The sequence below is a fragment of the Anser brachyrhynchus genome, assembly GCF_964034855.1.
Source record: "Anser brachyrhynchus genome assembly, chromosome: 20".
NCBI lineage: Eukaryota > Metazoa > Chordata > Aves > Anseriformes > Anatidae > Anser > Anser brachyrhynchus.
The window spans coordinates 3,243,382-3,261,543 of NC_137713.1; the positions used below are offsets into that span (position 1 = coordinate 3,243,382).

The 18,162-nt window shown below is 47.6% G+C and overlaps 1 protein-coding gene across 14 annotated transcripts in view; it reads left to right on the forward strand.

Annotated features, from left to right (window-relative positions):
* Positions 1–17,266, forward strand: part of BCAS3 (BCAS3 microtubule associated cell migration factor) — a 357,411-nt gene extending 340,145 nt beyond the window's left edge. For 7 of the 14 annotated variants that reach the window (XM_080563582.1, XM_080563584.1, XM_080563579.1 and 4 more), the window contains one exon: positions 16,362–17,266. In XM_080563582.1, the coding sequence (XP_080419708.1) occupies positions 16,362–16,385 (24 nt within the window). In that variant the 3' untranslated portion in view covers positions 16,386–17,266. Of the gene's footprint in view, positions 1–1,288; positions 1,355–16,361 lie in introns of all 14 variants that reach the window. The other 7 variants (XM_080563583.1, XM_080563569.1, XM_080563570.1 and 4 more) reach the window with 2 other exon arrangements.
* Positions 17,267–18,162: the final 896 nt, after the last annotated feature.

An 18,162-nucleotide genomic window follows, 5' to 3' on the forward strand; every position in this document is an offset into this window, starting at 1 on the left:
GATGAGCAGTGAAGTCACACGCTCTCCTGCGTGCCTGCCTCAGGTTGGATGGGAGGGAGAAAGAGCGGGGGCCTGCTGGTCCTGCGCAAGAAAAACCCTTCCGAAAGAGAAAACATCGGTGATCCCAAACAGTGTTGAGAGTTGAACAGCCACCTGAACATAAATGTACCTGTACGTTTAGTTTCAGGAATAGGATTAGCCCTGTATAGACTCAGAGCTTCGATTGGTACCTTTCCTTCCTTCCTTTCTCCTTTTCCTTTCTCTTCCTTTTAATTTTTCTAAGATTTTTTTCCCCTCTCTCTCCTCAGTTGGTCTTAATCCTAACTTGGTCATGGGGTCTAGGAATACAAGAACACAGATCAATTGGTTTTCCCTCTGAAGAGCATTTCTGCAAAGAGGTTCTGCATAGGTTCAGTGCAAAATCAGCTCGGGCAGCAAACACACTGGCATATCGAATAACATTGATGCTAAAAGCAGCCTTTGAACTTTCAGAATATTTATGCCAGGGTCAGAGATTAAATTACCCCCTCAATTAAGTCTAAGAGCTCAATGTTCTTCCTACAAAAGGTTTATTTGGATGATACTCTTAAAAAAAATGAAAATTCAGGGCTCTTTAGGAGCCGCCATTTTTGAAGTGCTGGGGAAGAAGAGCAGCGTTCACACTGCACACATTTTAACGTGGTTACACGAGACATTTCTCACGTGCAAGATGCAGCAGCACGGCCGCCCCGCACAGGAAGCATGCGTCTGGCTGGCCAGTGCAGCCATCCTGCGGAGGGCATTGAGCCCTAAAGCCTGGGCTTCTCTTTCTCTCCAGCCCTGCCCAAGACACAGCAGCCCCATCCAGCAGCCTGCCAGACCCACCAAGTGCATTTTAATTCCCAAACTGTTTGTCAGGTCTCCAGACCTGGACCGTTTTCCGCTTCTCAGCCTGGGCTGGGGCAGCCAGCCGTGCCAAGCGGGCCCTTCCCTCAGAACCCAACAACCGGCTGGGGCTTTCAGTGGAATTTCTTCCAGGTCAGACATTGCTTAAGGGGGAGGGGGGATGAATGCTGTTACCACAAATGTCTCTGGTGTGGATTTAGGTTCACTGCTGTTCATAGAAAAAGCCTGCTGATGTTTCTAAAGGGCGTACTGATACTAAGAGACAATTCTGACTTTCTACCATTTGATAACAAGTTGGTCAACTGCATTTACTTACTATCAATTGTGGTGTGGGGAGATTCCTTTTCTCTTTCTTCTTATTAAATCAAGACACTTTTTAAGAAATATTTTATTTTTGATACAGAAACAGCCGGTGAAGTAGCAGTAAAAAACATCACCACAAAGAGGCACATGGCTTTGAAATGTTTTGGTATGTAACATAACTGTATTGTTCTCAGGTCTTAACTTTTGCACAAAGAGTGTTTCTCCTTGTTATAAAAGCAAACCCTCTGTCAGTTTTCAAAGGGTTACACACATAACATGGTTGTAGAGGAACAAAACTCAAAAAATATCCAAGTGTTTCAAATCATTTCACAAATAACATTGTTCTATTTCTCCCCTTAAATGAACAAGAGTTTCTTTGATTTTTTTTTTAAGTCAAATTTAGGATTCTGCTGTTCAGAGCAGAGAGGTCACAAGGCCCTAATGTATTTAGCATTGACTGCCCTCTCTTGTAGTGCGTCTATTAGTCAGTAATTTGATTTGTACCTATTCATTTGCAGTCCCTGCAGGAGCTCTGAGCTGGCCCCAAGTATAATTGGTGCTGTCTCTATTTTTACATCATTAGATTAGCCCCGACTCCTGGCCACTTGTTGTCTGCGCTTGTCTGTCCATTTATACAACCTAATGTAACACAAAATTCATTACTGATCACATTACTTTCAACTCTGAAGCCAGCTTTGTGATAAACATTTTGTTAACCCTTTCTTGCCAGCACACAGACCTGGGGGATAAATGCACTTTCCCTTTGCAGAAAAATCAATATCATAATAAAACAAAGTGCAGTCACATTTCTAGATTTGTCATTCCTCCTGGAGAAAGAAATGGGGAGAAACATATATGAGATGACTAAATGATGTCTGCATCCAGGCATCTCAGGCTGCTGTATATGAAATGAGCTCAGCAGTGTCCTTTCTACTAGAATATAAAGAAACGACACAAGATAGGGCCAGCACTCAATTTAAAACTTAATTTCTTACTCATTGTTCTGCAAGTGTTTTAGCTCTTCTGTGCAGGCTATAATCAGGTTACGACATTATTGGAACTGGACATTTTTCTTCCAGTGCTTTGTCTCCACGTAGTTAACAGAGAAACAATTCCCCTTCTCCTTAGAGATTTGTTATTATGTTGGGTTTTGGTTTGGTTTGGTTTGCGGTTTTTCTTCCTAATGATTAAGCAAATTAATTTTCCTACTGCAATACTCCAGCATTTCACAGGAAAATGTGAAGCTCCCTTCTGTCTAGCTTGGTTTTGCTCGCATTTGATTGTTTTGCTGAGTACCTTGTAAAGCATTAGGCTTTTTGCATCACAGAGGCTTCTGCTATTGATTTCAACAGGAACAAGAGGACAGCCACGGTAGGTATTCATTTAGGCCTGATTCTGCAAAGGGCTCAGCATCCTAACAGCACTGTTTGCAATATCACGCACATGAGGTGATGCTTGCTATTCAGAGAAATGTATTTTGGTGCATGCAAAAGCTGTTGATTTTTAACAGTTTTCTAAGTTGATTTTCTGTTTGTACAGCTTGGCGTGGAAGTCCGTTGGTTTGAGTTTTCTAAATATTTAGAAACATTTCTCAATGTTTATTAAATGTTCCCTTTAAAAGCCAGAGTTCTGAGGCATGTCCCACACTGAGTAATCCTGCACTGAGCAGGGTGCAGGCGGCGAAACAGCCGTATAGGATTTTTCCATCTCTAATTTCTATAATTACCTCGTTATTCCTTTTGGAGTCTTCACATGGTATTTTTATGTAGCATACAGCTTATGGCAAGCATATATTTCTTAGTAAGAGCCCTCATCTCCTACCATTTGAAACAGGACTGGTATTTTTACAGCTGTTTTGTGAGCCCAAACTTGTTGCAGCTGCTGACGTGATGGCAGAATAAAGATGAGGCAGTTCCTCTCTGTCCTCCCAAACCCTGCAGCCCCAGAGAACCTTTCAGAGCGAGGCTGGGGGTATTTCACTGATTTTTACGGGAATTATTTTAGTTGTGTGCAGCACTGGCTGGCGCTTGGTCCTAAAGCCTAGCCAGGGGAAGGTGCATGTCTCCGCTCAGCTCAGCTGCTGCCTTTGTGCCCCTCAGTGTCTGCTTCAGTTTTGTCATCTGAGCGCTGGGGATGCCAAAGCGACCTGAAGTCACTGTACGTGCTACTCCCGTGACCTCAAGTTGCAGATGAGCCACAGACGGGGTCGCGACGCGGGGCACGCTGCGCGCTGGGAGGTGTGCGCCAGGCGGGCTGCCTGACCCCAGCCGGGGTCCCGCTGTCCAGGATGGTTAGCCTAACTCTGCTCCCCTTTCTGTTGCTATATAGTGCAGATCTGCCACGCGTCTGGCATTAACTCTTTGAAGGTTTGAGCCTTTCGTTATCTTAAAACGACACGCGGCCGATCTGCCGACTCCCCTTCCTGCCAGTGTTGAGCATTAACATCGCGCTGATGCCGAGGGCATCTCCTGTTCCCTTGATTTTGAAGGGAAGATGGCCAGAGTCATTGCAAAGCTCTCATAAACTATGCATTGCCCTCATCAGGGGAGACAGGAGAGGAGGCTGGAGAATGGAAACCCATTTATGCAATAAATTGTTAAGTAGTTGAGCTGTTAAATGAACACTTCTTATTAGAGAGATACAATGAAGTATGAGTCACCAAACAGCAAAACACACATTAACACAGCAAAATTCCCAGCAATAAATGGCAGGTCAAAAGCTGAAGCAATTAAAATGTTCCAGCCTGAGCCAGCCCTTCGGCCCTGCGGCTTTTAGTCCTCTCAGCCGCAGAGGCCCTGGATCTGCTCCTCGTGCTTGGCTTCAGGAGGCAGAAGTCCTTCGATGGGCCCCTGAAATGCCACCTCCGCAACTTTGAAGGCCTGCTTCCATCCGTTCGGATGCCCTATCATTTCCTGTCATCGTACTGTAGTCTGCAGTCCTGCCATCGCCTCTTGTCACCCCCCTGCATTTCTCTAACAGAATATCAGACAAACGGTAACCTGATTTTTGTGATAATCTAGCCTTGCCTTCCACATTGGAGTCTAGGGATATCAGGGTTTGGGGCCGTATCCTTGCTTAACAGCTACGTTGTTGGCTATCTGATGCTTGTCTGGTGGAGATGGGCAGACAGAATGCGGGAAGCAGGGAGAGGCAGCGAGGAAGAGGTGAAAAGAAAAGGTTGTGGGGGGATTTTTGCTGGGGAAGCACCTTTCATACCAGTGCTGCCACTTTCCGGGGCACGTCTCGTGGGGCCAGGTTTGGTGACTGCACCTAGGGGCAAGCGGTGCTGGGGCCAGTCCATGGCAATGCTGGGAATGCTTAGCTCTCCTTGAGGAAGGTATTGTAATTTGTGGTATGGAAATATTATCTTCCCTTCCATTCTTAGCCTGCTGTCTCCCCACCATGGATAATATATAAAACAGTAGACTTTTATTCATTAACATTTATGGGAAAATGTTAATATTAAACTGTAAGTGAAAAGCCCTATCTTATTGAATTCTTCTGCTGTGTTATTGGGAGCCTAATTACATTTTGCATTTAAATAAAAACCAGATGACGTTCAGGACGGTCAGGCAAGCATTCTGTAAGTGAGAATTTATCTTGCGATCTGGGTAAACAATGTCTCATCATTTAACAGTTATTATAAATAATGGGTTTTTAAGCACTTTGCTGGGAGTTCATATTGGCTCCACACGGGTTGCACTGAGAGAGAGAGAATTTCAGTGACATCTTCCAGGCATCCGGTGAGGAGGAATCATATCCTGAGCTCACTTCTCAAGCTGCGGCAGTTTTCATCCTACTCTGTTTGTTATTGCTAAATATTTTATGTCTGACACACACACAAAAAATACTAATAGCAAGAAAAATTGCAAATCAGTTGGAAGCATTTTGCAAATGGAGAAACCATCGGTGCTACTGCCCGGCAGAAGTGGAATGTGTTTAGGACTCCTGCAGAGTTTCATGCAACTAATTTTAGAAAGAACCCTCCAAAAGCATATTGGTTTGGGAAAAAAATGGTGCTATATAAAAAGTTAGGTGTTCTTTCACAAAGAAGATGTTGAGGCACAAAGTGGAGAGAAAAAGATAGTAGGCTGGCTGCTTTTCTCTGTTTCTGCTGGTGCCCTCTTGAATTACATCATTGGTAATTGCATCCCTGGTAATGCGTGAGCTACTTTAGAAAAAGATTAAAACTTCTAAAAAATGTAAATAGCCTTTTCCCTACTTCTGGTGTTTATATTCTGTGTTTCATTCCTGCCACTTCAGGCAAGGTGGTTGTGCTTTTGTTGCTAGCTGGCTTTTAGTCTTCGCTTTGTGTTTCTCAGACATTAGCAAGAGTCTCTGAGATTTCTCCCAGGCATTTCCCGTCATGGGCAGGGAGCAGCTTTGAATGCGGTCTGTCCCGCATCCCAGCGATGATGAAGGAATTAGTTTTCCATGCAGACAGGAATAGGTGGTAAGTGGATGAACTTTTCAAGCAACCATTTGCTGTTCTGAAAAAATACCAAAGTGGTAAGTGCCTAACGCTGGCTGGTGGCAACCACGGCCTGATGCGCCACGAAGCCACCCACTCTGCAGAATGGCTGTTTCCAGGATGTAAACTGTTTACTGCCTTTTTCCGTGAGAGACATTTTATCCCATTTTCCAAGAGCATCCCCACAGCTAAAATACCATCCTTTTTTTTTTTTTTTGGTATTTATTTGTTATTTCCTTGGTCAGTGACTTTCTTAGTATCTACCCAACACATGAACTCTGTGTTTACATCAAAAGCCGATGGTGTTGTGAAAGACAAAGGGTCAGTATCACTTCTCTGACTGTTTCCAAAGATGTCTTTCTGGGAAGGCCACGGGCAGGAAGGTGCTGGCAGAGGCAGCAGCCAGGACCAGCCCCGGTCCCTCTGCTTGGGCTCGCTGGCGCAGCACAGAGTGAGGAGCACGGGTGGCCAGGGATGGGAACACCCTGATACAGGTGAGCAGGATGGGAACAGTGGTGGTTTCCCAACCAGATGCAGATAGCCCCATGCTGGGGGACCAGAAGCAGTCCCATGCAGTGTGCGTGCAGCTCCCCTCCTTGAGACTCTTCTGACTTTCTCCTAAGCCAGGGCACGGCTTTCCCATGGGGGTTATCTCCTGCCTCGCTGAGCAGCTACTCCCACTGGGTGCTCCCTCACTGAGGCCAGGCTGTCAGTGGAAATGAGGTTTGGCAGCAATAATCACAATTAACCTGGCAGCCTTCCTCCCTTTATCTGCAGCCATGGAGGCAACAGTGGATGGATGTGCTGTACAGGGACAGGTCCCTAACCTGAAATCATGCTTTTTTGCTTTCAGTCAGGGTTGGTTTTATCAGCACCTTTAAAAAATATGTATTTGGATTATATTTTGCCAGTCTTGTCACTTGTTTAGTTCACCTTTTGGAAACGTGGCTGGTCACCCATCGAAATGAGTGAAAACTATGTGAAGGAACACAACATGAAGAGCAGGTAGTGGTATTACCTTTTCCAACAGATGCCCAAGTGCAAGGCAGAATCTGAACAGCTTGAGATGATTTAAATTGCCTTTCATGTGGGATGTGGCTAGAGGAATGCCTTGGTTTGCCATTAGGTCTCTGAGATTTCACACAAGAGTTATCCTCTGCTACGTGCTTGTCCGTAGGCTGCAGCTCATTCACGCATTTGACAGTGCTTGTAACAGTGTGACTAAAAAGGCAAAGCGACTTAGAATCAATACTTGGAACAGTTTTAAAATACAGATTTTTAAAAGGGAAAAAGTCCCGGTTACTTTTTTCAACTGCCTTCTGGTTCCATGGGAACGAATGCAAACTGCTGTGCCAAACAACTCCCTCAACAAAAGGCCAAATTAAGCTTCAGATGTCACTTTTATCAAGCCTCTTTCATATTTATGTCTAACACCAGAATTTGGAGCTATATAAATAAGAGTGTATTCAGAGCCTCAACCAATCCCGCAAGCGAGCGAGCCCCCGAGGTTGGCCTGTTGTTTTCCAGGCCCAGTTAACACCCAGTCCAGGTACAGACTTGATTGCGAGAGAACTACGGCAAGCTCTGAGTGCTTCAGAAAATCAGGTCTGTGTTTAGAAAATGGGTCTGCTCGAAGCAGCGATGTCAACATCATCTTTGAAATAACTGACTAAATAGGCGAAATAAGTTCAGTTTGGAACTGGAATTACTGGGGTGTGTTTGGAGTTTCTCAATGACACTAAAACTAGCTCAGCGGAGATGAAAGGAGGAAACCTCTGCTCGATAGATTTCCACCTGAGCTTTTCAGATTCAAGAGCCTTGAAGCATTTAGATGAGCACACAGGGCTGAACCCGGGTGACTTCATTTTGTGTGGCTGCGTGCACTTCAGCGAAAATTCTCTGATTTGGACCAGCTGAGCATCTGCTCCCCCCAAACTTTCAACTTTTCCTTTGAATCAAACCCAAATTCCAGTCCGTTCTAGCTTCCTCCTCAGCATCAATCTGCACCAGGAAGACAGCTCAGAGTCTCTCGGTAGCTTTCCTCGCTGGCCAGAGAGGCCACTTTGTGTCAGATGTACTAGAAGTTGTGCCAGAATTACTTTGCTTTGTAATATTATACTTTCAAAATGAACTCAGCAATACATTTTTGTCAGAAGCACACAATCCTCCCCACACACATGCAAGATGCACACATAGGCCCACTCAGCTCAGAAGTAGTCCTCCTCCCAGGTTGTCTTGTCTTCCTAAACCAGGATTTTTAAGGAGGTCCAATAACCAAGGCAACATCACAAGAGAGGAAAAAATAGGTCTTAGACATGAAAGGAACTTGCTGCAGTTTTGAGGTTTCCGCGTGCCTCAGATCCCCTGTTCAGCGTATCAGTGAAACGCTGCCCAGACCGTGAGGTCACCACCACATTTGTTCTGTTGGTGTTCAGGCAGCTTTTCCATACCCAGCTTTTTTGCTACAATTCTTGGGTTGGGTGCAAGAGAGGAGGAGGCCAAAGGTAGCGCTCCCCATGCGTGGTGGCTTCGCTGCGGCAGCCTTTGGGCCAGGACCTGCTCCCCAAGGCCATGGGTGGCTCTGGGTCCGGTGGAGCTGATGGGAAAGGGCATGCCAAGGCGCACATTTTGGGTCTAGACCTGCTTTGGGTAGACGTGGTGGTTTCAGGAATAGGGATATCTCCTCCAGAACTTCTGAGCAAGACCAGAAGCCTCTGGGCAGCGTAGGACACAAAGTGGAGCACACGTTACGGAGCTGGTAGGTGTCATGAACACACAGATTGCACTTAATTTCTGTTCTTTGTGGAGTCAGAGGCTGACAGAGGGGTCACTGTTGAGCAAGCTGAGGCACTCCCGTAACCCTGAGAATGAGAGCCCAAACCCAGGAATTTTAATACAGTGTTTTCTCTGCAAATGCTTTTGGTCTGATATACACAGATGTGCTGCTTGCGTAACTGAAGAGACGAGATAATTCTGCCTAAATACATTAAAAATTTGTATACACACTGCCTTGCACAGGAAAGCATGCATTACATTTAAGGTACATTATAGGATTTATGCTAGCAACACAGTAAAACTTTCAAGATGGGGTAGGAGAGAATGCCTTTAACAAAAGCAACCATATCTGCATATTCATTTTAAAATTCTACTGGAAATCATGCATACGGAGTTGTAGGTTTGCATGATGTGTATGGGCTACAGAAATCTGCTTTCTGTGTAACCATTCGACTGTTCCAGTTCTTGAAATTTCACATACTGTCTGAAATCGGCAACTCATCCTTCTGAAGTGCCATTTATGTAGGAAAACATCCTAAACCTCTTTGCAAAAATATACAGCTCTAGGAAACTTGAGATTATTTTTTAAAAGCATTGCAGTCATTGTGAAAGTGCCTATCATGAAGAATATTGTCTCTCTAAATGCTAGTCCTTTATCTAGTGCACTTTTAACCTTCCATAAAATGTTCAGAGTCAAGCCTGGCAAGACGCCAGAGTCTTGGGTCTCATGCTGCATGGAACCAAGTTGTGCGGATCTTTTCGGTTTCTCTTTTTAAATGAGAAACAAGCTTTTTTATTTTTCGGGAGACAAAATTCTTTAGAAGTTCATGCATGAAAATGTTTTGTCTGTATCTCAACAATCTCTTCGTGCTTGAAGTAAATCTAGTCATTTATGTAAGTTCACATGTCCTCCCAATTTTGTAAGTGTTAGACGTTTGGCATCTTAGCATTGAAATAAGGCACTAGAAATGAAATTTTCAGTCTCTGAAGGGCTCTGATGTTCAGAAGGCTCAGTCTTCAATCCCCTGGCTCTAGCCTGCCTTCTGTACCTCCTCATCTCCTTGGTAGATCCTGCCACCTTTTTTCCGAGATGCCAGGTTTCATTTCCAAGTGCATCGCATTAACGAATTCTATGTGGATTCAGCGTTAGACTTATTGTAAGATAGTTTGACTGTAACTAATATTTTACATAGGCCACTGAATTCTGATTTCAGAGGAGTTGTACAGGCAGTGTTTGCAAGTCTTCTTTACTTTGAAAATTTAATGTGGGTGCTTGTGTGATGTCTCAACATTTTGAAAGATGCAGCAGGATGAAGTGCTTTTAATATGGGGATTGATTTTCAGTGTTCAAATGCCATAGTGTTACGTTTCCTCTTTTGAATGGAGTTAAAAATCTCTGAGCTTAGGAAAAAAAAAATAGATCTTTGGAGCAGGTCTGTCACAGCCCCACAAAGCATTGCAGGGAATTGGTCCCTGCAGCTGCCCCTGCCAGCTGCCCAAACCCAAACGTGGGGAGAGCTGAGCACAGGGCTTGGGGCAGAGAGCAGATTTAATGGACTTTTAAATGTTACAATAATTGTACTCATTTTTAAACATTACAGTAATGTATGAAGACTTTGAAATTTGGAAAGGAGCACTGTAAAAATGCATTTGCCCAGAAATTTATTTTCAGCTATATCAAATTAAAAGGAGCTAGAAAAATTAAGAACTTTTATTAGAAAAATTAGTATTCAGTGCTTGCGTTTCAAAATGATTTTATTATCAGCACACCCAAGTCTGCAGGTGGGTGCAGGTCCCAGTGCGGAACTGGGGCCGGAGCCAGCGTCTGGGTCCTCGCCTCCATGCAGCTGTTGAGGGCTGCCAAGCTGTGTTACCCTCAGAGCTCCCTTCTTCACAAAATCATGGGTCGTAGGAAAGGGGATAACCAAGAAAAACCTACAGTTGCACTATCAGCAATGCAATTTTAGAGCCCTGGTGTTAGGAGAGGTATTTCTGTGTACCAGAAATCCGTTTTTGGATTTTGCATCGGTTTTTGAGCCCTTTTCTGCCTTGGGCTGTGCCACGCATGTCCCGGGTGGCAGCACTGACTCCAGTGGGGACTGGTGGTGTTCGTAGTAAACGTTCATGCAGTCCTAGAGCCAAAAATGTCCAGCTGAGTTTGGGTTGTTGTCTAAACACGGAGAGATGGAGAGCATACGTGTGGCAGTGCGTGTCAGCGTGCAGGGGAACGGAGCCACAGGGCTGGGGCCAGTGAGAGCTCCGCTGCGGGAGCACGTCCCGCTCCGCTCAGTAGCAATCAGTAAAATAAAAATGTTTAACTAATCCATTCACTGGGGAGCGTTGTGTAAATTACAAACAGTTTAAGAGATCCTCAAGACTTCCATTGTGTTAATATAAATTGCCTTTTAGTGTTCGCTTTATATAGGATCCTTTTGAATGGGAATCCAGATGGCAGAAGCTACATAATTATTATTCATTACAGTTAATAAGTAACACTCAGGAGCCCCAGTCAGCTCTGCAAGCCCCCGGTGATAGGCATTGTGCAAATATAAGGGTAAAAAAATAGTCCTTGCTGCAAAGTATTTTACAGTCTCGGATAAAGAGAAGGAGGCGTGAAGGGCCCGTGCCTTCGTCTGGGAGTGTGGAGTGGGCTGTCGTTTCGGGAAGCGTGTCTGCAGGGAGTCCTCTCTGAAAGAAGGGCAGAAACTATCTTTGATGGTACAACACAGCTCTGCCTTTGGCCTTGGAGCTGGTGCTTCGGAATGTGGCTGGGGAGAGGCAGAGGGGCCGGGGAAGCTGCTGCCCACCAGCCCCGGCTCGTGGGGGAGCCCCAAAACTTCCCTGGAACAATTGTGGTGAATGACAGCGACGAAATCAAGGAGATGCGAGCCCTGCTGGCCATTACCCCGCTTCCTGCATTCCTACTTGTTAATTGTGTAATTCCTAACGAGTCGTGAGGCGTCTGCTAGACTTCGGGATGCGTGCTCACTCTGACGCTTCCTTCCCTCCCCTGCCCAGCCTCCTCCCTTGCCAGAGACCTTGTTCCTTTAAAAATGCCATCCTTAAAAATCAGAAATACTCAGCACAGAGAAAGGAAAAGGGAACTTGACATTAGTTGAGCTTGAAAGGCTTGGTGCTGTGAAAAGTGACTGACGTGTGAAAAGAGGCTACAATTAGTTCTTTCCCCGAGCACTCTCCCATTCAGTCCAGGGTCACTCCTTCAGCGAGCTGCGGCTTTGAGGGTAATGTGTTGTGACAGTTTGAGATGATGAAGAATAATTCTTGTATTCAGAGTTGCTGCCGCTTCCCCGCTGCCCTGACACATCAGGCTGCTGTCATTGTATCATTTATCCCGGCTGCGGCTCCGCCGGGCTGTGCCGGGGCTTGTGCAGCGCTCGGTAGGTAGAGGAAAGGGTCAGCTCCGCCAGCAAATGAGTTTTGAGGATATTTTGAAACTGTGCTTAACAGCCCGGTGTAGGGAAGGGCAAACAGAGAGAAAGGAAAAACCATTAGAAGAAATAATGCACTGGAGAGGAGATTTTTGAGTAGACATAAAGGAGATACCATGGCTTCAAGTGGACCACTACAGCGAGAGCACAAATAAGAAAGGCAGCATAATTTATGAGTGTTCCGGGCAAAAGAGGGCTATATAGATTTTCTTCAGGCATTGAATTAATGTGCCATATAAAATGGTTTCACATTTAAGCTTGGCAGGACTTTATACCTTTCTAGATTTGATGAAGTCCTTTGACGGTTCCTGGAGCTTTCTGGAAGTGGACAGACAGCAGCCCCCACGGGACGGGATGCTCGGCCTGCCCCGCCGCGTCCCTCGGAGCCCCGAGGCGCTGCTCCTACCCACCACTGGGCCCTAGGCAGGCAGAGAGCGGCTTTGGTGCTACAAGTGTGGTGATCAGGAGTATTAACAGAAATAAACATTTCTTGTGTGTGTGATTTTTAACAACCCTTTCCAGTTTGTCCCACAGCACAGGCGCTGAAGGCAGGCCGCGGCCTCCTGGCCGGCAGAGCGAAGGTAGGCCCGGCCTGGTGGCAGCAGGTGCGCTGCCGCACCTTCAGCTTGCCGCTGCCCCGAGCAGCAGCGGTGCTGTGCCGGTGCCGAGGGGCCGATGTGCACGGCAGGGAGGGCTGTAGGTGCTGCTGCCTTCAAAGAGCCTGTGCCCCGCAAGTCCTGATGCTTCTGGCACCCTGGGTGATGCCAGCGGTGCCCCTGACTCTTAGCGTCAGAAGCGGGTCGGGGCCGCTGCCGGCTCCCCTGAAGTGACTTGCTCCTCATGGCTTCAGCAGATGTTGCTGCTCCTTCATCTTTTTTCCTGTTTTCTTCTTTTTTTTTTTTTTTTTTGGTCAGTCAGAACTTTGTGAGTAGTTTCCTCTAGGGACGGGGGCAGGTTTTAGTATTTACGTTTCCAGTATTAGCATTTATTTGTATTTGTGTTTGTTTTTCACGGGCTTTCGAATGCCTCGGGGAGCCATTTATGGGGCCAAAATAATGCAAGTGCTGGTCTTCTCACAGTATTTCATTTCCTTGATGGTGGAAATGCTAGGAGAAGAGCAGGTCTCATGTTATTTTGACCCCATAAATAGCTCCCAGAGGCCCCTTTCTTCCTTCTCCCACCCACTCCCCCCCCAAATCAAATATTTAGGTTTCTGCAAAGCCTGACTTCTCAACTCTGGTTATCTTGCTTCAGCAGAAGCAAATTGCAGTTATTACAAAATAGCCAGAGAGTCTATAAGGCAGAATGGGTTTTATATGATGCACAATTTGTTGGCTACTGTACAAGTTCATTAAAGTGCATCAGAAGCGGTTGTTTTACTGGTACATTTAAGGAAGTTAATGCATCTCGACAGTGTGTGCATGGGGGAACGCAGACACAATAACCCTCAGACATGCTGGGGCCAAGTCCGTCCCCGGCAGAGCTCCGCCGAAGTGAGCGGCATCTCCCGCCGGGAAGCTTTGCCCCGCTGTGCCCGAGCGGTGCGGAGCCCAGAGCCTCGCGGCCAGCGCTGCTCCACACCCACGTCCTGCAGCAGCTGGGTCCCAGTTCTCGTTTTCCTTGCTTCTCAGCCAGCATTTTGCCAACGCATAGGACCGACCGCTTATGTGGCATGTCTTGGTTGGCTCTGGGAACTATTCCGTCTCCTTCCAGCCACGCATGTCCAGTCCGCAGGGCTCAGCTGCTCCTTCAGGGCTGCTCGGAGGTGGGGATCTGCTCCTTCCGATACCCAACAGCCCGATGAGCACCCAGCAGGCACGGCATTGATGTCCCTGCGCAGCTCGCTCTGCCCTGCCCTGCTCTGCCGGCAGGTCCGAGGGCAAGATTCTGCTTTGCACTGGGCTTTTATTTTTTTTCAACGGTATTTTTTATTAATGAAACAGCTGGAAAAAATGGGCTAATTTGGGGGAATGCAGGAAGGTGCACTGGGGGTCATGTTTGCAGGGCAGGGCGTCCCTGGTGACCATGTCATGTCTAATTGCACGTCTCACGTGGCCCAGGTGCCGCGGCGTGACCCGGCCGTGCACGAGAGCCCAATTTCCCCCGCACAGCAGTGTCAGGAGTTTTACAGCGGCTCCTTAGGTATCGAAATACACGGCTCTTCTGCGTGGCCGCCTAATTGGTTCCAGAGCGAGCCTGGGCGCAGCACGGAGCGGTTTGGGAGCGCTCGGACATGTTTGTCCAGGGCAGCACGTGCGCCGGCTGTCATGGTGTCAGGATGGCAGTTTGGGCACAGGAGCTCCCCCATTTTTTACCTGGTCCCCTCTAAACATAGAGCAGGCTCTGGGGCTGGAAAGCTTCCCCTCCAGCTCCTCCTGAGCCTTTGCATCTTCTTTAACCTCTGTTTTGCCTTTTTCCATTACTAATTAAAAGGTTTTAGTGCCTGAAGGCTGCAAGCGGAGCCCGCGGCCTCCCCAACAAGGCCCTGCGCCCATCGCTTTGCCTCCTGCACTTTTTGTCTGTGCTTTTTCCCTGCCTGGCATCAGCCTCTGCAGTGCCACCCCCTGGCAGTCCGCCACTGAGGTGACGAGTGCTGCTAACCACAGAAATGCTGCAGCCCCTAGGAATCAGCACTGCCAGGCTGAATCCCCCCAAACCCATCCCATGGCCGGGCGGGAAGGCCACGCTGATGCTCGGGATGGGACAGAGCACAGGAACGTGCCCTCGCACTTTTCCCCCCTTCCACCTTTTGTTACGGTTACTGAAAACACAACATGTGCCTGAAAATCAATTATAGCTTAAAAAGGGCCGGGGTGAGGGAGCAGAGGAGCCTCGGGAGGAGCTCGGCAGCCCTAACAGTGTCTGATCGGGGCCGGAGCATGCTCCGGTGCGCTGCTGATGGCTGCCCGGCGAGCGCAGGCTCTGACGTGAGACGTTTAACCAAAGCCAGCTGTGTGCAGGGGAGATAAAAGCACCAAATCAGACAGGATAAGCGCAGTATTAGTGTGGGATACGCCACTCATTTCTGATTTAAATTACTGTTTTTACTTCCTGAACTCATGGGAGAGTGAGGATGTGAGGAAAATGAAGAGGTTTATGCACGTACATTCCTTAACCAAATACTGGCAAGAAATGGTGATTAATCCAGCTGAGGTCATTATCAGTGCTGCTTATAGGGTGACCGATTTCCTGCAGATTTGTTTTTATGTATCCTGGGCAGATTATCTCCTCTGCAAGTTACCTCTGCGATCGGGGATTGCCTCTCCCAGCCCTCGCTCGCGAGGTGTGAGCTCACGTGGCCAGTACCCCCCGGTGCCTGGGTGGCACGTGGGAGTTGGGTGGCACTGCGGGGACCCTGGAAAGGGATGCTTGTTGTTTTGGTGAAGAACTGGCTTTCTGCTTTTGCCGTGCATGGATACGTCCTTGTCTTGGGGTCCTACTGCAGCAAGTGTCTGCAGAGGCATTTGTCCAAACTGCTCGCCCCGTGTCCCTTCCCCGAGCACAGGCCGCACAGGCGCAGGGCCGGGAAGTCACACTTAGGGCCGCACATTGCAACTCGAGGGAATATTTCTCGTAGGCTGTCACCGCGTGTCCAGGAGAGGATTCCTGTCGTGTCCCCGCGGCTCTGCCTAATCTCACCACTGCATGCCGCCGCTGAGTGCTGGGCAGGGTGACGCTGCCCAGCGGTGCTGCTGCACGCTGCCGCTGACTCAACTGTTGGGTTCAAGTGGCTCACAGAGAGGCCACGGGTCCAGACGGTGCTCTACACACACAAAAATCCTAGTGCCTCGAGATTAGGTAGCAAGAAAGGCTTTGGGAGGTCAGCGAGGGGAGGAGATGGTTCGATGTGTGTGACCAGGAGAGGGAGAGCCACATGAGGCGTTCTCTTTTCCTCTGGGACGCAGCCCAGGCACATAGGAAAGGGGATATTTTCTCTTTGCCTCACAAAAGCAGAGTTATTTATGTCTGCTTATGCAGCATAAGGGGTTGTAGAAAGTCCCTGCTGTGATCTGCCGTGGCTACGCACCGCTGGTACACACCGCCAGTAACTGGTGCTGCTCCTCTCCCTTCCTCCATCCCGGCAGCGCTGCTGTAGAGGAAGGATGTTTCCTCATCTGCCTCCGTACCCTTTGCACCCTGCTCAGTTCAGCCGTGAGCATCCCCAGTCCTGAACCCTGGCAAGTCCCCAGTCGTTGGCCTCACCCCCAGCGAAGGGCTTGCAGTGCCGGGCAGCGCTGAACGCCTCCGGCCTGCTGCCGCTGGGCTGAAACGCAAGCCCAGCAGAGACGTGGGACCAGGAGCTGGGATGCCTCCGGAGCGATTCGTCAAATCGCCCCAGAAAAGATGGATGACAAGCAAATGCAGCGCTAGAGCAGGGATACAATAAACAGATTTGTCAATAAAGCGGCCGTCTAATGGCACTCTGGGTTCTTTTATCTGAAACACTAACCAGGGCCTCTTCTCTCTTCCCATTTCAGAGCTTCAGCGAGAGGGAAGCATAGAGACGCTCAGTAACAGCTCCGGTTCCACCAGCGGAAGTATTCCACGCAATTTTGATGGTTACAGATCACCCCTCCCGACTAACGAAAACCAGCCTCTCAGCCTTTTCCCCACAGGATTCCCGTAAATTAGTCAAACATACAAGGAGAGATCAAGACAGGGTAACAAGCTGTCTCTCTGCCTAAACAATCTTGATGTGTCTGTCACCCGCCAGTTAGCTGCTGTGCTGGATGGTTCTCGTTACCCTGATAAATATTGACGACTCTTCCGCGTAAACCTTCCTGGAACGTACTCACAAAGTCTTGACTTTGTTTTCCTGTGCAATATGAAGAGACTCTGTCTTCAATCCCGATAGCTCTGCGGCTTCTTTTTTTCGCTGTGTTCAGGAGGAGTTTGGCTGAGAAGAAATCTTTCTAAGCCACTTTCGGTCAAGCATATGGTTTCACAACCGTTCTCTGCTTTTTTGTGCTCAGAGACAAAAGGAATCTCGGTAACGTGTGGTGCAAGCGCCAGCCAGGAGCTCCAGCCGCCTGCAAAAGTGCCGAGCATTAACGAATGAACTGGAGAGAGTGGAAATTCAAGGACTTTCTGTGGACAGGGTTGATCATGTTATTCCTTCCTTGTTGCGTCTCCTTGCTGCCCTCCTTCCCCTCTAGATTCATCAATGCCAGGAGTATTACAAATGGAAATGTTTCTTTTTGTTCTTCGGAAGAATTCTCTCTATTGCTCCAGTTTTACTCTAGTCATGTATTTTAGAAACGTACTTAATTGACTAACTGCAGTCACGGATTTCTCATACTTGGTTATAAAAGTTGTTCGCTGGAACTCAGATATCTGTCCAGAAATGCATGTGTCATTGAATAAATCTAAGTTAAACAAGAAACTACTTAAATGTCAGTGTTCGTGGAGCATTACTGGTCTACCCCTGTGTTCCGTAGATCTTCCTGGACCAAACACTATGTGCATATTTACTAACCGAGGGATTTAATTAAAGCCATCAGTGGATGCTATTCAGCCAGTCTAGCTTGGTTTTGCATCCCTGTGTGTAAGAACTCCTCAAATGTAAACAGTTTTTTACAGCGCAAGATTTAAATGGTGTTCCCTTGCACCATGGCTCTGCACCTCTGGAAATCAGCACCCACATGTGTATGTAGGTGTCCAAGCTGTGCCTATTACACTGCCTGCTTGTCCTGCTGCTTCCCATGAGCCAAGGACCGGGCGCTCTGGCAGCAGAGACGCCCGCCTATGTTTGCTGTACTGCAGGTTCATGCGTAAGAGGCTTTTGAGAACCCTGCAACATCCTGCACCCGTAACACCATGCTGAGCGCGCACCGCCGGAGCTGTGCAGCTCTTGCCGAGGCAGTGACGGGCTCGCACATAGTAACCACATGAATTTCTACATCTCGGCCAACTTGTGTTGGGAAGCAGAAAGTGAGGTGGGACTGTCAGCTTATGAAATTTCCTTCCCACTGCTTGTTTTTAATAGAAGCCGTTTGAGTCATGGAAATGAGAGGAAACTATCTAAACCCACAAATCTTTTTGCACTCTTGAAGCTTACACCAGCCACACTGACTGGTGTAGGACTGACCACCCTCTTCCTACTCCGTCCCCAAACACCAAATATCAAATTCAGTCTTGGGCTTGATTTCTTTTTATTTTTTTAACTGTAATGCCATGCCTCAGATCTCAAGCTTTTTTTCTCTCTCTCTCTTCAGGCTTGCAAACCACTAATAAAAACTGAGAGTCTGCAGCAATAATTTCAGTTTCTTGCTTGGTTTT